General features: G+C 45.4%; 1 protein-coding gene across 3 annotated transcripts in view; it reads right to left on the bottom strand.

Annotated features, from left to right (window-relative positions):
* Positions 1 to 5,852: 5,852 nt before the first annotated feature.
* The window catches only part of PRKCE (protein kinase C epsilon), a 542,406-nt gene continuing 524,930 nt past the window's right edge, over positions 5,853 to 23,328 (bottom strand). For all 3 annotated transcript variants that reach the window (XM_019970093.2, XM_070798091.1, XM_019970092.2), the window contains one exon: positions 5,853 to 9,140. In XM_019970093.2, the coding sequence (XP_019825652.1) occupies positions 8,994 to 9,140 (147 nt within the window). In that variant the 3' untranslated portion in view covers positions 5,853 to 8,993. The remainder of the gene's footprint in view (positions 9,141 to 23,328) is intronic.

Genomic DNA, 23,328 nt, shown 5'->3' with positions numbered 1-23,328 from the left:
CAAAACCCCCAGGAGTTGATGGGAGATGAAAAAGAGCTGAAGCACTTGTGGTGGTGGTGGTTTAGTTGCTAAGTCCTGTTCAACTCTTGTGACCCCATGGACTGTAGCTTGCCAGGCTCCTCTGTCCATAGTAAAGAAGCACTTGTCAGATCAGATCAGTTGCTCAGTTGTGTCCGACTCTTTGCGACCCCATGAATCGCAGCACGCCAGGCCCCTCTGTCCATCACCAGCTCCTGGAGTTCACTCAGACTCACGTCCATCATGATGCCATCATGCCATCACGTCAATGATGCCATCCAGCCATCTCATCCTCTGTCGTCCCCTTCTCCTCCTGCCCCCAATCCCTCCCAGCATCAGAGTCTTTTCCAATGAGTCAACTCTTCGCATGAGGTGGCCAAAGTACTGGAGTTTCAGCTTTAGCATCATTCCTTCCAAAGAAATCCCAGGGCTGATCTCCTTCAGAATGGACTGGTTGGATCTCCTTGCAGTCCAAGGGACTCTCAAGAGTCTTCTCCAACACCACAGTTCAAAAGCATCAATTCTTCAGTGCTCAGCCTTCTTCACAGTCCAACTCTCACATCCATACATGACCACAGGAAAAACTATAGCCTTGACTAGATGAACCTTTGTTGGCAAAGTAATGTCTCTGCTTTTCAATATGCTATCTAGGTTGGTCATAACTTTCCTTCCAAGGAGTAAGCGTCTTATTTCATGGCTGCAGTCACCATCTGCAGTGATTTTGGAGACCAGAAAAATAAAGTCTGACACTCTTTCCACTGTTTCCCCATCTATTTCCCATGGAGTGGTGGGACCGGATGCCATGATCTTCATTTTCTGAAAGTTAAGCTTTAAGCCAACTTTTTCACTCTCCACTTTCACTTTCATCCAGAGGCTTTTTAGTTCCTCTTCACTTTCTGCCATAAGGGTGGTGTCATCTGCATATCTGAGGTTATTGATATTTCTCCCGGCAATCTTGATTCCAGCTTGTGTTTCTTCTAGTCCAGTGTTTCTCATGATGTACTCTGCATATAAGTTAAATAAGCAGGGTGATAATATACAGCCTTGACGTACTCCTTTTCCTATTTGGAACCAGTCTGTTGTTCCATGTCCAGTTCTAACTGTTGCTTCCTGACCTGCATATAGGTTTCTCAAGAGGCAGGTCAGGCGGTCTGGTATTCCCATCTCTTTCAGAATTTTCCACAGTTTATTGTGATCCACACAGTCAAAGGCTTTGGCATAGTCAATAAAGCAAAAATAGATGCTTTTCTGGAACTCTCTTGCTTTTTCCATGATCCAGCAGATGTTGGCAATATGATCTCTGGTTCATCTGCCCTTTCTAAAACCAGCTTGAACATCAGAAAGTTCACAGTTCACATATTGCTGAAGCCTGGCTTGGAGAATTTTCAGCACTGCTTTACTAGCGTGTGAGATGAGTGCAATTGTGTGGTAGTTTGAGCATTCTTTGGCATTGCCTTTCTTTGGGATTGGAATGAAAACGGACCTTTTCATTGGAATGAAACGGACCAGAGGGATGGTATGGAGAGGGAGGAGGGAGGAGGGTTCAGGATGGGGAACACATGTTTTAAAATTATTAAATTAAAAAAAAAACAAAAAACCGAGATGATGGTTAAAAAAAATATATAAAAAAAAAAAAGAAAGAAAACGGACCTTTTCCAGTCCTGTGGCCACTGCTGAGTTTTCCAAATTTGCTGACATATTGAGTGCAGCACTTTCACAGCATCATCTTTCAGGATTTGCAATAGCTCAACTGGAATTCCATCACCTCCACTAGCTTTGTTCGTAGTGATGCTTTCTAAGGCCCACTTGACTTCACATTCCAAGATGTCTGGCTCTAGGTCAGTGGTCATACCATCGTGATTATCTGGGTCGTGAAGATCTTTTTTGTATAGTTCTTCTCTGTATTCTTGCCATCTCTTCTTAATATCTTCTGCTTCTGTTAGGTCCATACCATTTCTGTCCTTTAGGGCGGCAGGTGGGAGGAGCTACCCCACGCCCCAACACCCGAGGCCAAGGGCGGCGGCTGGGAGGAGCAACCCCACACCTGAGGCCAGGGGCAGTGGCTGGGAAGACCAACCCCACATCCAAGGAGCCGTGGCTGTGCAGGCACAGGAGGGCCTAGAGGAGCTATCCCACATTGAAGGTCAGGAAGGGCGGCGGGGAGGAGATACCCCTCGTCCAAGGTAAGGAGCAATGGCTGTGCTTTGCTGGAGCAGCCATGAAGAGATACCCCACGCCCAAGATAAGAGAAACCCAAGTAAGATGGTAGGTGTTGCAAGAGGGCATCAGAGGGCAAACACTGAAACCATACTCACAGAAAACTAGTCAATCTAATCACACTAGGACCACAGCCTTGTCTAACTCAATGAAACTAAGCCATGCCCGTGGGGCAACCCAAGATGGACAGGTCATGGTGGAGAGATTTGACAGAATGTGGTCCACTGGAGAAGGGAATGGCAAACCACTTCAGTATTCTTGCCTTGAGAACCCCATGAACAGTATGAAAAGGCAAAATGATAGGATACTGAAAGAGAAACTCCCCAGGTCAGTAGGTGCCCAATATGCTACTGGAGATCAGTGGAGAAATAACTCCAGAAAGAATGAAGGGATGGAGCCAAAGCAAAAACAATACCCAGCTGTGGATGTGACTGGTGATAGAAGCAAGGTCCAATGCTGTAAAGAGCAAGCAACCTGGAATGTCAGGTCCATGAATCAAGGCAAATTGGAAGTGGTCAAACAAGAGATAGTAAGAGTGAATGTCGACATTCTAGGAATCAGCCAACTGAAATGGACTGGAATGGGTGAATTTAACTCAGATGACCATTATATCTACTACTGCAGGCAGGAATCCCTCAGAAGAAATGGACTGGCCATCATGGTCAACAAAAGAGTCCGAAATGCAGTACTTGGATGCAATCTCAAAAACGACAGAATGATCTCTGTTCGTTTCCAAGGCAAACCATTCAATATCACAATAATCCAAGTCTATGCCCCAACCAGTAATGCTGAAGAAGCTGAAGTTGAATGGTTCTATAAAGACCTACAAGACCTTTTAGAACTAACACCGAAAAAAGATGTCCTTTTCATTATAGGGGACTGGAATGGAAAAGTAGGAAGTCAAGAAACACCTGGAGTAACAGGCAAATTTGGCTTTGGAATACGGAATGAAGCAGGGCAAAGACTGATAGAGTTTTGCCAAGAAAATGCACTGGTCATATCAAACACCCTCTTCCAACAACACAAGAGAAGACTCTATACATGGACATCACCAGATGGTCAACACCGAAATCAGATTGATTATATTCTTTGCAGCCAAAGACGGAGAAGCTCTATACAGTCAGCAAAAACAAGACCGGGAACTGACTGTGGCTCAGACCATGAACTCCTTATTGCCAAATTCAGACTTAAATTGAAGAAAGTAGGAAAAACCACTAGACCATTCAGGTATGACCTAAATCAAATCCCTTATGATTATACAGTGGAAGTGAGAAATAGATTTAAGGCCTAGATCTGATAGATAGAGTGCCTGATGAACTATGGAATGAGGTTCATGACATTGTACAGGAGACAGGGATCAAGACCATCCCCATGGAAAAGAAATGCAAAAAAGCAAAATGGCTGTCTGGGGAGGCCTTACAAATAGCTGTGAAAAGAAGAGAACAAAAAGCAAAGGAGAAAAGGAAAGATATAAACATCTGAATGCAGAGTTCCAAAGAATAGCAAGAAGAGATAAGAAAGCCTTCTTCAGTGATCAATGCAAAGAAATAAAGGAAAACAACAGAATGGGAAAGAAGCACTTGTAGTACCTTCTAAATAAACACTGTCTATTTATCCAATCAGCTGGTCCCCAGAGGGTGTATTCCTGATTAGAACAGCTCCTCATCCTTCAGGTCTAGTTTCAAACATACCACCCAAGTCGTATCATTATCTAGGCTGAAGAACTCTAAATTGAAAACCCGACTTCATGATGTGGCTTCTGTGCTGTTTTCCTTTCCATCTCTCTGCTACTGTAAGCACTATGACAACACACACTTTGTGGTTTAGTAATTTTACTGCATGGAGATCTTCAGGCCCCTGGTAATCCAAGCACTGGACTGTACTCAGGTCCATGGAAATAGAGAAGGACTAGTCTTCCCATAGATTCTCTCTGCGAGAAATCTGTTAGACCTGTTGTTTCTCAGTTCAGGGGCAAAGTCACACGGATAGGCTTTCTTGAAGCAGCTCTGGAGCCACCTAGCCCTTGCCAGGGACCAGTGGCCATGGTTTTCCTGGAATAGGCATGGCATTGCTTGACTTCCTCTTCTAGAACATAGTTGGAATTGAGGGAAGAGGTTCTAAACCAGGTACTCTGATCAGCAATTGACATTTTTTATAGCTTCAAGGTGATTTATCGAGCACATGGATTTGGGGAGAATGAATTTCCTCATCTCCAGGACTCTGGAGCTGTCTCTTCTGGACCACTAGGCAAGGGATGTGTAGACTGGTCATATTTCATTCAGTAAAATGCTTGGAGATGTCTTCTGACCTTCTAAGAACAAGATCTTTTAATTTGATTTTCTTTTTATTTAAACTCAGACATGCTGGTGGGAAGCTTGTTTCTCCTAGGATGGTCATTTACCTAGAAACAGCTGTCTGAATCAGAGAGGAAAATGGTGATAAATACAACCTTCTCCTTGCTTCACTTGCTCCTTGCAAGAAAAGTTATGACCAACCTAGACAGCATATTAAAAAGCAGAGACATTACTTTGGCAATGAAGGTCCGTCTAGTTAAAGCTATGGTTTTTCCAGTAGTCATGTATGGATGTGAGAGTTGGACTATAAAGAAAGCTGAGCACCAAAGAATTGATGCCTTTGAACTGTGGTGTTGGAGAAGACTTTTGAGAGTCCCTTGGACTGCAAGGAGATCCAACCAGTCCATCCTAAAGGAAATCAGTCCTGAATATTCATTGGAAGGACTGATGCTGAAGCTGGAACTCCAAAACTTTGGCCACCTGATGTGAAGAACTGACTCATCAGAAAAGACCCCAATTCTGGGAAAGAGTGAAGGCAGGAGGAGAAGGGGATGACAGAGGATGAGATGGTTGGATGGCATCACCGACTCAATGGACATGAGTTTGAGTAAACTCTGAGAGTTGGCGATGGACAGGGAGGCCTGGCATGCTGCAGTCCATGGGGTTGCAAAGATTTGGACACGACTGAGAGACTGAACTGAACTGAATAACCTTCTTCTTGGAGTGGGTCTGGAGGTCCATGCTTACATCTTCAGGTAGGCAGATGAGGTTGCTGGTGGTGGAGGGGGAAGGGACTGAGAGGTGAGTACCTTCAGGATAATATACCTAAGTCATGGGAGGTTTCCAGCCTCGTGGGAGCTTCTTGGATTCCTAAGGTCTGAAGTTCTGAGCAGCTGGTCCTCAAAACTGAGTCTTGAAGAGGCCTGAATGGGTTGCAAGAAGATCTAGTCTTTTCTTCTCTAGAAAGCTGAGAATGAAGTGCTTTCGGTGCTGCTTGGCCATCTCCCAGCACTCCAAGGCAGCTTCATGCCCAGGCAGCCCAGGGCTGGCGCATCCAGTGTGCTCAGGCCCCCTCCACACTTCTGGTTGGCAGTCCCTGAATGCAGGGGCCAGACAGGGGTGGGCAAGGGCAGGATGCACATATGGTCATTTGCACATTTGTGCATCTTCAAAGGATAAGAGAAAAGTTGAAACCTTGTCTAGGTTTGGGAATTTGGAATCACTAAAGTCCAAAAGGCAATAAACTTCATTAGTGCCACCTTGCCACTCACCAAGGAGATAAAATGGAGCCCAGGAGATAAAATACTCAATAGGACCCGGAAATAAGATTTAACGTCATTGTATTTATTAGGTTCTGAAACAATACACATTCACATCCTTTTGAATACAGTACATTTGGCACAATAATGTTTACAATGAAATAACACTAATGAATGGCAAGAGATTAAAATTACATCCCAAAAAGAAAAAAATGTACAAATAAAGTATCACAATACAAAAAAAAATCCCTAAAGTTGAATACATTTTATATTTAGCCAGAATTACTTTGCACATAATTTAAAAAGAGGTAATTTTTAGCCTTCTTTTTTTTTAATGTAAGAATGCATTTTTTTCACCTTTGGAGGAAAAAAAAATTGTTTCCACTTCACAAAGTCCATAATGAGAGAATACAGGAGAACAGCTATCCTTCATATATTTTTTTGGCATTTTTTTTACACTCCCCTCCTTTTTTGTCTCAAAAAAAATAAAAAAGAGTGAGCAAGCTAGTTGGAAAGATTAGAAAGAATCCGCAGAAATGTAATAGTGCGTCTGCTTCCAAACTCTTGTGAAAACCGAAATGAAACAATGAGTATTCAAGGAACAAACAAGCTCTATTCTATAGACTACATAGGATTTGAATCTGCCTGTGTGAGAACTTGACCAGCTTTCAAGCAGGAGGCATCCCAGTCAGCCCAGCTCTGGGGCCTGGAAGGGGGCATCTCTGAGCCAGGCAACCTGCTTGAGTGACTGCTTGGAGCTGTTGGGTAGAATGTATTATTATTTGTCTTCCAACAAAAATGCCAGTTGTCCTGCAGGAAGGGCCCAACCCCTGCTGACATGGGAACATTTTGGACAAGGCCGTTCGGCATGACAGTTTAAGAGCGTGCTTGGTCGTTCAATCATCAGGGTGAAGGAAGCAGAGAAGAAAACAGAGAGCATAGTGACTCGTGAGTAAGATGGGCAGTATTGTCATGTTTTCCTAAAAAATGAGATGACGCCACCATGAAGATGTTTCTGTGCTTGTCCTCAACTCCGGAAGATAGTCTCCCCTTACTATGTCAAGTTACCGAAGATAAATTAAATTAATCTACTGTTCTTCATCTCTTCACTGGTATGCTGAACACACAAGTTGATATAGCATAATATTTGAAATTATAACAAGAACAGATAATAATTACACCTGAGTTTTTTTCAAAAATCAAAACAAAAGAGAAGTGAATGTCATCACTAGTAACCAAGGCCACGACTAGCCAGATGCAAATATGGACACCAGCTCTGTATGGGCTTGAGCTAGTCACCGTCCAAACTTTGAAACAACCATCCAGAACATTCCTTTCTCTTCCCCATCTCTATCAGGACATAATAGAGCACAGGAGAACTATATGTGAGATTTAATATAGCTTAATACATGTTTACATCTTTTAAAATAAACCAAAATGAAATAAACAATATGAAGACCATCCCTCCTCCCGCCCCCCGCCTCCCAGAAAAAGAAAGAAAGAAGGAAACACACCTTATCTCTCGGTAACTTGAACCAATACGCTTACAGAGTATTGCACCTGGACATTATTATAATTATTCTTTCATAGACTAAAGTTTATAATATGCCTGAACATGCAGCAGTTGATACCTCTAAATTCAATGAATTAATTCCACAGGCCTTGCAGCAAACACTATATACAAAAAATCTCAAATGTACAAAAGGCAAAAAGCTTCATTAGTGCCACTTTGCCACTCACAAGTATATATATTCAGGGGCAGCTGGGAAATCCACGTGCAATCGTTGGAATAGATTCCATTCCCTGCTAAGTCAGTTCAGTGAAATAGATAATCCAACGACCTCCGGGAAACATAACACACAAAGCCACAGAGAATCCTTGGAAATCAAAGAACGTAACACTGGTAGCATATCTACAGGAGGTAACATCACATCCATTAAATAGTGTCCACATGAGTTGCCCTTGCATGTCACACAGAAACAGCACTCTGAGAACATCTTGCCACCCTGTCAGTGTTCCAATAAGTCGCTCTTCAATCTCCTGATACCCTCTACATAACCCATGTTTAGCCTCATGCTGCTTGTTCCAAAAGCAGATATTTTATATTTAACTTTACATGTTTAATGTTTAAAAACCACAACACAGTAGTACTATCATTTGGTAGAAGTGCGCAAAAATCACACACTGCTGCAGAAAATAAATACAGTTGATGCTGGGGATTCAGGATGAAACTGGAGAGAGAATCTGGGAGCTGAGTTTTGCTAGAACCCAGGGTCTTGACCACTCTGTGGGGTAGCCATGGAGTTCAGGCAGAACTTGAACAACAAAGAGCTCTACTAGTTTCCTTTTCTCTCAATTCCGAGCCCCCAGGTGCCACGAAAGCATTAAGAGCATACACCGTGGATGATGATTTTCTCATTGTATATTAGCCCTTTAATATCTACCTGTATTAACAATGGAATTTATTTCTTTTGGCCAATTAGAAAGCAAATTTGATAATCTATTTTTGAAATGTTAATAGAGTTCAAATCAAATTTCTTTTTCTATGGAGAGCGATTTCTTCCACAAGATACATGCTTATACAACTTTGGCATGCCCCAAATCTAAAACCAAAGCAAATGACGACGAGCCATTCCAGAGCAAACCAACACAGGGAGCCGATCAGGGTGTCTTCCAACCTCACTCCTTCCTGGGCACGCCTAGAGGGCGCTCACCCTTGGGCTGAAGAAGCACCAGTCTCTTCTCTTCTGGATAGAATGGCAGAGGGTGGCAGGTGGTGGGTGGGGGACTGGAGTGAGGAGAAGCAAGAATTGTCAGGACTCTATGTTCAAAAACAGAGCCAGAGTCTTGCTTGCTTTTTTTCTTCCTTCTTTTCTTTGCAGTAAAAGACTTGAAGTTCCTTCCTTACCAGAAGCCCCCAAGGAGCAAAGCCAGGCTTGCCAACAGACCAAACTCAGCAGTGGGTCCAGTGAACTGCTGAACCTGCACAATTCTGCAGTACTGGTGAGACGAGAATCAAGAGTGCCTTCTGGTCATCAGGTGGAAGTGGGGAGGAGCTGGCCCCGGGGTGAGGGAATGCAATAAATAGAGGGTGGACAAGGGACTGGGCTCTGGGGAGAAGTAGTTCAAGACCATCTGATGGGAAAATAGGAATCTTCCCGCGCCCCTGCTTGCAGCATCACCGAACTTCACTGGGAGCGGCTGCTCAGGGCATCAGGTCTTCACCAAAGTAGGAGAAGCCTTTGAATTCCTCCTGGTTGATCTGCTTCACAATCGCTTCGTCCACGAGTGTGAGTACTGGCTCTTCCCGGGTAAAGTCTTGGTCAAAATTATTGACGTCTCTTTTGGTTTTCTGTGGGGAGATAAGAGAAAGCGCTGATTCTAGGCTGACCTTCCTCCCCAAGGCCCCCCACAGGGAGTGGGCATCGAGCTGACCAGCCTCTTGCCAAAGCAGACCTCTAGCTACTGGGAGCAGACATTGAGCTGTTTCAATGAGGTAACGATGAATGGCCCCAGGACCGAGAGGTGACGGAGGACTTGGAAAGGAAGAATGAGGTCAAGTGAGAAGGAAGAAGGGGTGAGAGGTATGATGGAAAAGCAAGGAAGTGGGATTCCCATAGACTGTGTGTGTGTGCATGTTCGGGCGTTTTCCCTTTTAGCATCTGCCCTAACCCTCTGGCTCCACTGAGTCCTCCCTTTCTGTGATCCAGGGAATGAACTTGAATTGCCCTTCTATGAGCTCTCCAGTGGTCCTTCTTCCATAAAGGTAACCATCACCACCCCCATCACCTTACCATGTCTCCTCTAGATGACGTCTTCTCTATATGTAGGGGGATGCGTGGAGTAGGGGTTGGGACCATCTTCTGGGAAGCCTGCCTTGATCCTCATCTGCTATCATCCTGAATCCTATTTTGTGCTCCCACATTATTTCTATTATTACACTCAAGACACTGACTTGCAGTGAATTGTTAATGCTTCTGTCCTGTCCATGAGCTCCTTAAAGGCAGAATCCTTGTCTGACTCAACCTTGGGTTCCTAGCAGTCCCCTAAACTAAGCACCTACTGAATGAGTGAATACATCAGCAAGCCCACCACTGACTCTCTAGGTCAGAAGGACCCATACCTAGTTGGAAGCTCAAGTTGCCAAAATTGCGCTTATGGTCTGTGAAGGGGTGGAGGGCAGTGATCAAACAAACTCTGGGTTTTGGAGAAAATCAGGAAGTAAGAATAATTCTCTGCCTCTGGGGGCTCCCTGCTGGGTTGGGGTCAGTATTCCTTTCTAGCACACACTGCAATGGTGAGAAAAACTTTCACAGAATAGTGGGACCTGGCTGAGACTTGAAGAATGAATTACCATCATGTTGGTAGAGATGGGAAGAAGGCACCTTGGCAGAGAGAAAGATGGGAAAAAGGCAGGAGATTGGGAACACGAAAGATGTGTATACACGACAATGGGTTGGTCAATCTGTTTGTGACAGAGTGCAGCATGGGGATGGCGGGAAATAAGGGTGGAGTCTGACTGACAGACCCTCAGCACCAAGTTCCCTCTCCCCTGCCATCCACAGCACAATACTGAGATGACTGAAGGAGCTCCGGCAATATTTTTTCAGACATTGATTAATTGGCATTATCCAGGATTCGTGCCCTGGATGATGGAATAACTCTTGTGGTGACTATTATTATTTGTAGAATAAATATTAACATATGCTATGTTCTATGGAAATCAGTTACCTAAAAATTTAGTGATAGTCTGTGTAAAAAAGTAGTCTTGAGACAAAGCTATATTTTGTACTCTGCTCTGGGAGAGTCATCATGCATGTCAGCAAACGAAAGGATGTGGTGGACACCCTGCAGTCAAGAAGACCTGGCTGATTTGATTAAGGTCAGTCTTCCTCAAACTTCCTCAGACTATATATTTTTATATATATATACACACACACACACATATACATATATATATATATGTGGACCATTTTATTTAAAGATTCTCTTAGATTCTTTTTTTGATGTGGACCATTCTTGAAGTCTTTATTGAATTTGTTACTGTATTGTTTCTGTTTTATGTTTTGGGTTTTTGGCCATAAGGCATGTGGATCCTGGCTCCCAGACCAGGGGTCGAACCCATACCCCCTGTATTGGAAGGTGAAGTCTTAACTGCGGACTGCCAAGGAAGTCCTTTTTTTTTTTTTTCTTTCCCTAAATAGTTTCTCAATATCTGTCCTGGGAGCGAAGGTCTGCAGAATGTGGTTTGGAAAGTGCCACCTTACAGAGCATCTTCATGTTCATTTGCTTATTGATCTTTGGAACAGGCAGGTGTTATTATCCTGATTTTACAGATGTGGAAACTGTGGCTCACAGAGGTTTCATCACTTGCCCAGAGTCACCCAACTGAGTTCAGAGTGAGGCCAGACTCAAGTCCAGCTCTCAGCATGATGCTTCTCATGGTGCAGAATATTTGGAGAGCTGGACACTGGAGACATGGGAAAACATGGGCAGGCTCAAATGCAACCAGGAGACCTTTAGGTCAAGCTTCTAGGCTGAAGTAAAGCCAGAAAGCCTTGCTAGTAAGCCAGTGTGGTGGGAGAGGGCTGTGGATCAGGGAGAGAGTGGTACACAGTGAGGTGAACTTGGCAGGGGAGTCTGTTTTCAAACTGTCCCAGATTGAGGTCAGAATCAGACAGACACCACGGAGAAGAGATGAGCTAATCTTTCCCATACTGCGCCCCCATCCATCCTGCTTGGCACCTTCTCTCCGGCCTTGAGCCATCAGAGCTCAGTAGGGCTCAGAGGCCTTGGAGGGGGGGACAGAAAGAGGACAGAGGAAAGCCACAGGGACGGAAACAGTACTTGCAGCAGAAGCGGGTGTGTGCCGCCCCTGAGATGAGAAAACTGAGGGGTGGCTCAGCCATTCCTACAGGAGGGCTGGCTCCAGGCAAAAGAGGATGACATGTTCTCCATCTCCAGTGTGTACAGAGCAAAAGGAAAAGGGGGCCCTGCATGGAGAGAGACTTCACAGGGGAACCACAAAGCCCATCTCCACAGTGATGCATGTGGGGCACAGGAGGGCAGCTGCCTGGGGAGAGGGTGTGAAGACTCCTCTCCCAAAGGTCTCTATCACAGGAGCGAGGGGTTTACTTTGATTGAAGAGGGGTAACAGCATGTGGCCCATGGTGCTGGGGGAGGAGCAGGATGGGGAAGAAGGCGACGGCAGCACGGGAAGCACCAAGTATCATCCCAGTGGGGGCAGAAGGAGAGGGAGCTGGTGAGGAGGACTGGCAGAGAATAGGGCAGAAGGGAAACTCAGTTTGAGCACCACTGATGGTGGGCTATATCCAGGACCTTTCAGGGGCAGGATCCCCTCCTTCCAGCCTCCTCTGCACTGGTCACTAATGGAGGAGGGGGGCTGGTGTATAGGGAACCTCGGGACATTTGTAAAGGCTTTGGCATTGACTCCCCTGTTTAATTTCTTGTGCTTCACCTTTCAATCATTTGAGTCCACTAGTCATGGAAACTGGTTTCATTTTCTGAGGTCAACTGAGTATAGTGATGGAGCTACGTTTCATAGGACGTCTGAAAGTCCCAACTTGCTGACTGCCTACCAGGGAACCAGGCTCAGTCAACACAGCTAGGGACATCTTTTTCCAGGTGCATGGTGAGCTGGCTTGGGGAGCAATCAAGCTCAGCTCTGGGCTTTCCAGGGGAACCAGAATCATTGGTGGCATGCGCGCGAGTATGCCATTCTTCAAGAACTCTATGGAAGAACCTACTTGGCTCATGCACCCCTTATGCTACCTGGTCCAGACCTTATTTCCCTTGGAGACATCTTAGATCCTTGTCAGTTATTCATTTCCATTCATATAACTTACAGTTTCTGACAATTAATTAACCTTAGAGGCTTGGGAGGTTTTCCAGAGCAAGTATTTCTGAGGAAACCCATCCCATGTTAATAGCATGTAGGCAGCCTCACATCCTCACATTTAGAGGACTGGGAACTATATCCTTTACTCACTGGTTTCACTCATTGGAAAGCTGCTGTTCCCTTAAAGAGCAGGTACAGGACTCATCTCCAGGGTTCTGACGGACAAAGTCCCTGTTTACCTGGATCTTCAGTCATCCCATTTGCCTCCCTTCATGTCTACACACCTGACTCAGCCCCCACCACACAGCCTGAGAGGCGACACTGGGACAGGGAACAGTCATCTAACTCTTCACACGTTGTCTCCTCCATGAAGCCCTTCCCACACCCTCTGGACCACATGGAGGGGACACCACATGGAGGAGGAGAAAGCACTGGCTGACCTCCCATCTTGGTACCGTCCCTTTCCTGGTTTGATGACATTGTGAAGGAAACCTCTTTGAGCCTGGGTCTTTCATCTGTAAAATGGGGGTGGTCCCAGGAGCCCTACAATAGCCTTGAGGACTGAATTAGATGCCAGATGTGCGGCGCCTCAGTGCAAATCCTGACACACAGTGGGTACCCAATAAATGTGAGCTCCTACCCTCTTAGTCTTAGCACCACGTGCCTTGGGCATGGCTCACGCTCAGCGTGGCTGGATCTCCAGCGTAGCCCATGGGCGCCATGAGCTTTGGAGTGCAGGGCTGCCTTGGGCATGCTTCATGCTCAGCGTGGCTGGATCTCCAGCGCAGCCCATGAGTGCCATGAGCTTTGGAGTGCAGGGCTGCCTTGGGCATGCCTCACGCTCAGCATGGCTGGATCTCCAGCGCAGCCCATGGGCACCATGAGCTTTGGAGTGCAGGGCCTGAGCTCACACTTCTCTGTGTGCTTTCAAATTCTGAACTAGTGCTGAGCCAGGGCCTGCCTGGACATCCTGGTCTTCCTCTAGCCACTGAGATTCTTCCAACAGTGCCCTACTGCTCTCGGAAAAAGCACCAGTTTCTTAATCACTTCCAAGGCCCTCTGGGATCTGGTCCCTGCTCACTTATCCAGTTTTATCTCCTAGGCCCTAGGGAACTGTGAAGTTTTTTGGATGCACTGGCTTCTTCCTGCAACCGAGCCTTTGATCAGCCAGTCCTCTGCCTGGAGCACCCTCTCCCCTCTTTAACTTCTGCCCCGTGTCCTCGTCACCTAGCTGACTTCTGCTCACCTTTTCCATCTTGGCTTAGAAATCCTGCCTTCAGGAAAACTTCTGTCTCTCCAGGTCTCTTCTTGGGGTCCTGTCATCTCCTCTAACTTTTATCACAGCACTTGCCACCCTGGGTGTCCACCTCCTTTTGTGATTAACCTGTGAGCTCCTGGGGGCAGGGATCAGGTTGAACTCAATGTTCCATCCCCAGGCTGGTGCACTGCCTGGCACATAGTGAGCGCTCAATAAATAACCGAGAAGAAACATTGAGTGCGTGTCTCTTGCTACCACTTTATCTAAAGCCACTGAAGTGATCTGGACCTGAGGCACTCTTGTGCCAGTGGGTGTTTTTGTTTAGAGAAGGCTGAGGACTGACTCACAAAGAGCCCCGAGCAGGGTGCCCTTGCCCATGGCAGCTCCACAGGGCCCTGAGAAAGCGGCCGGTATAGGCCTGGTTAGTAGGGTGTCTTCTGCCATCAGCAGCCAGCCTGGGCCACTAAAGTTCTTCAGTTGCTGGTATGAGACAGAAATGGAATGAACCAGGGTTTGGGCAAATCCCATCGAGACAGATAGGCTAAGAGAAGTTTGGGGATTTTGTGGCTATGTCCCTAACCCCCGCTATTGGTGTCAGGGGAAAACAACACTCCTCTTCCCTTTGGCTTCCTTCAGAAGTCAGGTCTTAGATCTGAGAGGTCTAGGGCTGACCTGGGGGAGAGCACACTTCTCGCATCTGCAGTGGGGGAGTGAGGCAGTGCTTATGGAGACAGAGTTATAGGTCACTCTAGAGTCTTCTGAGAAATCGCATCTGAGAGGCAAAGCTGGTGACCTGTCTGTTAAATCACCCTGAGGCCGTGGAGGGCCGGAGGCTCAACCAGCTGTGCGGACGGGGCAGGCTGCCTGCATGCTTGCTTCCTGTCTGGCTGGCGCAGTTCTTTCAGAGCCCTCACTGAACTGAAATCATAAACACAAGCTTTCAGAGAAGCCAGTGATTTCTGCTTCTGTCTTCATCTGATTATGAGGAGATAACAGATGACTTTGTTCTAAAGTGCTGAGAAAACTCCCTGGTCTTACAGGCCGGGGCATGGGGCTATAGGCACCGTGCTGGTCCCAGACCACCTCTTCATCTCTGCCTGGCATGACAGCAAGGGCACATGGGCAATAGAGTGACCACAAGCCAGGGGCCTGGCCCATGAGTGCAACAAGAGCCTGGGAGACAGACTATTCCTGGGGAGACGCGTCGTCTCAATGTGGTGTCCAAGAACCCAGCTTTCAGGTTCCAGCTCCCTCTTGAGTCTCCCAGCCTCCAGCCTCCCTCCAGCTCACCCTCCTTTCCCAGTCCCTGCAACACTTTCTGGAACATGCATTTTTTCCCCCTCCTCCTAATATTTTTATGTGTGTCACATTTTCCTTTCATATCCCTCAAGGTACCTGCTGCAAAGCAGGTCACACAGCAATCCCTTCATATTCATTTGCTCAAAATCCTTTTACTCACCATAAAAGTCAAACTCAAAATGCCTCCTAGCTTTGCAGTGTCCCAGTATGCTTATCTAAGCTCTATTTTCTTTGAAATGTCAATATGCTTATCTAAGCTCTATTTTCTTCTTTTAAATATCCTCAAAGAAAAAGGAAACATATAAATAATTAGAATGCTTGCTCAATATCAATTAACTAGATCTTTAGATATACATATGTATATGTATTTAGTTCAGTTCAGTTCAGTCGCTCAGTTGTGTCCGACTCTTTGCGACCCCATGAACTGCAGCACGCCAGGCCGCCCTGTCCATTACCAACTCCCAGAGTCCACCCAAACCCATGTCCATTGAGTCAGTATTAATTAAGCCCATATATTTTCAGAGTATATATGCATATCTTTATACACATGTTCACCTGTGAAGTTAGATGAAATAGGAATGTAAAACTGCATAGTGTCTTGCCTGACAAAAATAGAGTTGGGACACAAATTCAAGTTAACTATCATTTGCCTAGAAATTTCTCTCAACATATTCTTCTATCCCTTTCCTGATTTTCCTTATAGAAAACAGAGTAAGACACACAGAGGGCTGCCAGTGGAACCTTTCACAGCACCTATCTTGCCAGGGAGGTGCTCTACCATCCTTTAATCCATTTCCTTCTTAGAGTGTGGTGGCCAGAACTGATGGCTTGATCCTTGTCTCTGTGTTCTGAGCAATGCTAAGGGCAGCCAGTTTCTACTTGGTGGAAACCCTCAAACCACTGTCTAAGATAGTGTCAGTGATTTATCACTTATGGAGTAACTGTGATAACACAGTGATGCTCTGACAGCTTTACCAATCCAGTCTAACCTTGAATGACTTGAACTGTGTCTCCCTCAAAACCTATGTTGAAATTCTAAGCACCAGCACCTCAGCCTTATTTGGAAATAAAGTCTTTGAAAATGTAATCCAATTGAGATGAGGTCATCAGGGTAGGGCCTAATTCAGCATGACTGGTGTCCTTATAAGAAGGGGAAATTTGGACACAGAGCTCAGACATGTACAGCGGGAGGACCTGATGAAGAGACACTGGGAGAACGCATGTGAAGAGTGGAGGGATGTGGCCACAAGCCAAGGGACATCTGGCGCCACCAGAAGCTGACAGAGGCAAGGAAGTCTTCCTTCCCCTGCAGGTTTCAGGGGGAAACCTGATCTGCAGGCGCCTAGATCAAAGACTTCTCACCCAGAACGATAACATTTCTGTTGCTGTAAGCCACCAGTGTGTGGTACTTCACGGTAGCCCCTGGAAACTAACACAAACCCCAATCTTCTGAAATAGATTTTTCACATCTGAATGTCACCCTTGATATTTAACCTTGATTTCCTCTTAAGATTACCACAAATAACGATTCTGTGATTCACTTTTCTGGATCTCAGTTTCTTTACCAAGAAAGTGCTGGATCATCGAAAAAGCAAGAGAGTTCCAGAAAAACATCTATTTCTGCTTTATTGACTATGCCAAAGCCTTTGACTGTGTGGATCACAATAAACTGTGGAAAATTCTGAAAGAGATGGGAATACCAGACCACCTGACCTGCCGCTTGAGAAACCTATATGCAGGTCAGGAAGCAACAGTTGTAACTGGACATGGAACAACAGACTGGTTCCAAATAGGAAAAGGAGTACGTCAAGGCTGTATATTATCACCCTGTTTATTTAACTTATATGCAGAGTACATCATGAGAAACGCTGGGCTGGAAGAAGCACACGCTGGAATCAAGATTGCCGGGAGAAATATCAATAACCTCAGATATTCAGATGACACCACCCTTATGGCAGAAAGTGAAAAGGAACTAAAGAGCCTCTTGATGAAAGTGAAAGAGGAGAGTGAAAAAGTTGGCTTAAAACTCAACATTCAGAAAATGAAGATTATGGCAACTGGTCGCATCACTTCATGGCAAATAGATGGGGAAACAGTGGAAACAGTGTCAGACTTTATTTTTTGGGGCTCCAAAATCACTGCAGATGGTGACTGCAGCCATGAAATTAAAAGACACTTACTTCATGGAAGGAAGGTTATGACCAAGCTAGATAGCATATTGAAAAGCAGAGACATTACTTTGCCAACAAAGGTCTGTCTAGTCAAGGCTATGGTTTTTCCAGTAGTCATGTATGGATGTGAGAGTCGGACTGTAAAGAAAGCTGAGCCCTGAAGAATTGATGCTTTTGAACTGTGGTGTTGGAGAAGACTCTTGAGAGTCCCTTGGACTGCAAGGAGATCCAACCTAGTCCATTCTGAAGATCAGTCCTGGGTGTTCTTTGGAAGGAATGATGCTAAAGCTGAAACTCCAGTACTTTGGCCACCTCATGCGAAGAGTTGACTCATTGGAAAAGACTCTGATGCTGGGATGGATTGAGGGCAGGAGGAGAAGGGGATGACAGAGGATGAGATGGCTGGATGCCATCACTGACTCGATGGACGTGAGTCTGAGTGAACTCCAGGAGTTGTTGATGGACAGGGAGGCCTGGCGTGCTGCGATTCATGGGGTCGCAAAGAGTCGGACACGACTGAGCGACTGAACTGAACTGAACTGGGGATAATAAATCTACCGAGCTTGCTGATTGCATGACAGCATAAAAGTAAACCTCATGTAAACTAGAGTTTCCTTTAGAAAGTATTATATGAATGTCATTTTAATTCTGTCATCTAACTCATCTGCCATATCCTTCAGCTTTAAGTTGTTTTGACCGGGACCATTTTTAAAGTCTTTACTGAATTTGCTGCAATATTGTTTCTGTTCCATGTTTTGCTTTTTTTGGCTGCAAGGCCTATGGGATCTTAGCTCCTCCACCAGGGATCGAACCCCTACCCCCTTCACCTAGAAGGTGAAGTCTTAACCACTGGACTGCCAGCGAAGCCCCCTCCTTCAGCTTTTTGTCAACCTAAAATCTGACTGCCATGCCTCCCCTCTCTCTATCAAGATGCATATAAAAATATTGCATAAGGTAAGTTCAGGCTCAGAACCCTGTGACCTGCCCTCTACAAGCAGCCCTCTCATAAAGCTGACAGAACCAGTCTCACCAACACACTTTGCGGGTATGGTTGTTAAATTCATTGTTAATCAACCAGCCATGGTCACTTTTTCCATCTGGTTCAGGAAGATGATATCAGAGAGTTTCAACTGTTTTGCTGGAATAAAGATAGACAATGCCTGCAGCATTTGTCTGATCTATTAGTCTGGAAATGAAGTTAACTGGCTCCCAGCAATTATCATTTTCCCCTAAGTGTCCACAAACCATCTTCTCATAAAACCTTGTAGAAATCTGCTTTAATCACATCCATCTCAGAGTATCCCAAATGTCATTTTCTCTCTTTTTGAATACTGGGAGCCTGTTTGCCCATCTCCCATCATTTGGTACCACTGCTCTATTCTGTCAAATCCCAACCACCAAACAGTGGGCATGGTTAATTCTTTGCCAACCTGAGAGATAACTCACCTGGGCCTCTGAGATGGCTTTTAACCTCAGCTGCATAACAGAACCACCAGGGAACTTTAAATGAAAGTAATGCTACCCCCATCCCAGAGATTCAGTGTAACTGCTCTAGGATCTGGCCTGGGTGAGTTATAGCTCCCATCTGACTTCATTAGATATAATTCATTAATCTACTTCACATGGGTTTCAGTTCACCTAACAGTGGTTTCTGCCCTAATCTTTGTACAATGAAGATATTTCTCTTTGGGAAAAATTAGAAGCAAAATAACAGCCTTGTTATTTGTCCTTGTTTTCTCCACCCTGCCGGTGCATCAGAAACAAACAGGCATCTCTATGGACACCTGGGTTTCAACTCCTATCTCGTGAACTGGAATGTCCAGGGGTGGGGCCCAGACCTGGTTTTTTTGTTTTTCTTTTTTTAAGCTCTGTGAATGATTCTGATGTGCATCCTGGCCAAGCCCCTCTGTATAAAGATCAGTGGATCTTTCTTTCTTCTTTTTCTTAGTTTCAAAAGACTACTTTGTTGTTGGAAAGCCTATTTAGGGGCCTAACTGTTCTGATTCAGCTTCCCCTCAAGGTCACACAATATACTAGCATTCCTTCTCAATTCCATGCTATTTCTCACTTAGTTTATATTGATTGCTCTTTATAAAATCGGGACACATAAGAGTCTACCGGCAAGCCACACTAGTCTCTTTAGATATTGCCCTCTGAGAGGCAGAATAACCTAGTGAGTTAGCATGCATGTTAAACTTTATGGTCTTTGGTAAATCATGCAGTCTCCCTTGTACCTCCATTTCCTCATCTGTAAAATGGGGATATTAGTAGTCCTCATATACTTGTTATAAGGATAAGTGAAATAATGCTTTTAAGTGATGAGAACGGTACCCAGCAGAGAGTAAATATAAATTATTAGTAATGCTTCTTTGTCAATATTGATCCAACAGTATGAGGAGAACAAACAGCATCATTTTTTGGATGATACTTGATCTCACGTCATAGAATAATCATCGTTTTACTAGGGCAACCAGCGTGCGTTCATTTCCTACATAATCCAAACACTAGAACTCACCAGTCTACTCTCAAAAGCTAAGAGCCGGAAGTGTGGCCCACCCAAAAGGACCTTCCTGAATCTTTTATTGCCTTCCGACCCTTGTTGGTTTTTCCTCATTTTCACTGCATTTCCATTTACAGTATGTGCTTTTATACATCCTGGTGGGCTATCTTTAAACTTTCTGGAATAAAGTGAGATAAGAAAAACAAAAAGGAAGAAAGAAGATGAATTTTACTTCCAGCACTGCTGGCTGTGACATCATCTATCCTGTTCTCTGTAATGAGCAGGGGTGTGTGTGTCCACAGGGAGCTGTAGAGACAGGGGAAGGTGTGCAGTGCATGCCTCACCCGCTGATGCTGCCTTCAAGAACACAGACCCTCCCTTTCCAGGTTCTGAATTCCCAACAAATGACCCAGATACATTTTAATGCTGGATTTCCTAATTTTTGCCAACTAAGTCGATTAAAAAATAGAGTAGCCTGGCTGAATGGGTTGAACAGTCCTCCAGTTTGTGACCTCTATTTAGTAAAGTTGTTTCCACCTTTTAGGGGAAGAGAAGATCAAGACCCATTTGCTTTTTAAGCACAAATGATTAGCTTCATGGCATTTAAAAGTAGGAAGCCACTTGGTCCCTGGCCATTCTCTGGTCCACTGGAGACAGTCATGGCAGCATGCTGACCTCTGTGGCTGGCACACAGAAATGAGGAGCCACCCAAGTGCCAGGTCAAATGCCTCCACCCCCATAATCTGGTCCACAGCCTCATCTAAACTTTGTCTGAGGGAAAGTGGCTTCACTCCTGAGTGAATATAAATTATTTAAATGCATTTTTTACTTTTTTATTTAAATTTTTTATTTTATATTGGAGTATAGTCGAGTAATAATGTTGTGATAGTTTCAGGTGAGCAGCAGAGCAACTCAGCCATACTTATACATGTATCCAATCTCCCCCCAAACTCCTCTCCCATCCAGGCTGCCACCTAACATTGAGCAGAGTTCCCTGTGTTACACAGTAGGTCCTTGCTGAGTATCGATTTTAAATATATAAATGTATTATTATTTTTTTAGTGGACGAAGTCTCTCAGACCATCAGGCACTCTGAACAACCAACTACAGTTGAATTCTATCAAACCCACTGCACGATGGAATTCAACCATTTCCCCCTCTCATTATTGTTTGCCAGACTATAAAAAAATAAATCCACATTTTTTACAAATTCTATTTGAAGAGTTGCATGGGAAACTCCTATCAGCTACCACTAACTTCCTCCCTCACACCTAGCTAATACCTCAGTGATCAAAGGAGTTTAGCCAACTACAATTTGTCTATAAACTGGGGGTTTATAGGGGTGTATAGACTCAGTCTATAGACTAATGCTGAAGTTCGAATACTTTGGCCATCTTATGTGAAGAGTTGACTCATTGGAAAAGACCCTGATGCTAGGAAAGACTGAAGTTAAAAAGGAGAAGAAGGTGGCAGAGGATGAGAGGGCTAGATAGCATCACTAACACAATGGACACGAATTTGAGCAAACTCCGGGAGATAGTGAAGGAGAGGGAAGCCTCGCGTGCTGCAGTCCACGAGGTCACAAAGCGTGGACATGACTTGGCAACTGAACAACAATAGACTCAGTCCTCTGTGCTCTCCTTTACAGGGAAGGGCAGTTATCCCCGTTATAAAGAAGTTGTTACCAAACTTGGAACACTTGCTACGGTGCTTTTAAAACAAAATTATGGGACAACTACTTGAAGGTTATTTGGAAGTCAGGGGCCAGTTTGGAAACCTACAGAAGCTTGAAAGGGGCCCCCAAGACACAACTCCCTGTACCCCTTGCTCCCACAGAAGCAGGGAACGTGGTCCTTGATCAAGTGGGGAGTTTGTTGAGGTGACTTTCAAAGCTGCTTCTACCTTAAATTCCATGGCTCAATCATTTAAAGTAAGGTATTTCAAGCAAGACTTCTTGACCTGGGTTCCCGCTCCCAGGGCATGAGTGGCACATTTTCTGTGAGGGGCCAGTTAGTGACTATTTTAGGCTGTGTGGGCCGTGGGGCCTCTGTCACACCCACCCGCCTCTGCTGTGTGTCTCAGAAGTGGCCCTAGACGAGGTGTCAGTAGTGACCAGGCGTGGCTGCGTCCCAGGAACACTTTATTTATGGACACAGACATTTGAACTTCTTATAATGGCCAAGTGTCACCCAGCATTCTTCCTCAACCGCTGAAGAAAAATGTAAAGCCCATTCATAGTCTGAGGGTTGTGCAGAAAGAGTCAGTGGTTGGATCTGGCCAGTGGGCCAGAGTTTGCTGACTGCTGTGCTAGAGAAGGGACCTCAGGGCTTCCATGACCCTCCTAAAATACAGTAATGCATGTTGTGTAGATGGGCATATTTGGGTTTTCCTGGAGGAGTTCATTGTAGCAGGTTCTGGAAGGGGTGCTGACTTCACTGCTAAGTTAAGAACCACAGATTGAAAAGCTTCCCCTCATACAAGGCCTGAAATTCTCTGTGGAATAACTCTCTGAGGAACCACAGAGAGAAGAAAACCCTGAGAAGCAGTTTCAGGACTGGAAATGTCTCCACTTGCTCTAGGCCCTTGTACCATGGAGGCTCCAACATAGGGTGTTGCCTTTGGCCTCTTGGAGCTCCACGTGAAGGCTCCCTATGAAAACAGCTGGGAAAAGTCCCGACACAGACTATGTATCCAAGGCTGTTGCAAGACCAGGTGGAACCACAGTCACAGTATTTCTCTATTTCTTTTAGGGAAGGAGACATTCCTGGGCAATTCTGGGAGCGGTGCTGACACCTGACTCCTGAAACCCTCACAGCCTTCCAACCTCACAGGTTTGCCCAGGTCCACATGTGGGCACACTGTTGGCTGTGACTATTTGCCTTTAAAAGTTGGTAGTGAAAATACAGAGCATACATTTCAGCCAGGATTCATTTTGGCTCATGTGGTTATACACTGCTCATGTCTGCATTGTCTGTACAGAGCTCACTGGCCCTTGACGAGATTCAGATTGGAGTTTTCAGTGGCCTAGAGGTGTCTCCAAGTGCCCCAAGAATCTTGGCTCCCTGGCGAGGCAGGCAGGGTCTCGGGGCATGGTGGGACACCTACACCATCCGTCACTAGTGGTAACCAGCTCACAAGCAGTGGATCCTGCTGAGTGCCCAGGTGATGGCCCAGAGGGAGAGCTCTTCTCACACTGGGGAGCCTGCCCCTCTCCAAGACCAGACATGAGAGGACAGGAGTGTCTGTTTCCCTCTCAAATACTGCAAAGGGGCTTGAAATCATCCCTGAGCCCAGGAGGCCTCCATTCTGCTGCTAACAAGAAGGATCTATGAGCTGCTAATGTGGGAAAGAAATGTCCCTTCGTAAGGAATTGTGTCCAACCCAGGCTGGTCCCCCTCACATACCTGACACCTCCCTGTGCCCCTCTTTCCCAGCCCTCTTTGTAACCAGGGC

The sequence above is a fragment of the Bos indicus genome, chromosome 11 (assembly GCF_029378745.1).
Source record: "Bos indicus isolate NIAB-ARS_2022 breed Sahiwal x Tharparkar chromosome 11, NIAB-ARS_B.indTharparkar_mat_pri_1.0, whole genome shotgun sequence".
Classification (NCBI taxonomy): Eukaryota; Metazoa; Chordata; class Mammalia; order Artiodactyla; family Bovidae; genus Bos; species Bos indicus.
Note: the sequence above shows the minus strand (reverse complement) of the source record. Positions and strands in the feature narration are given on the sequence as shown.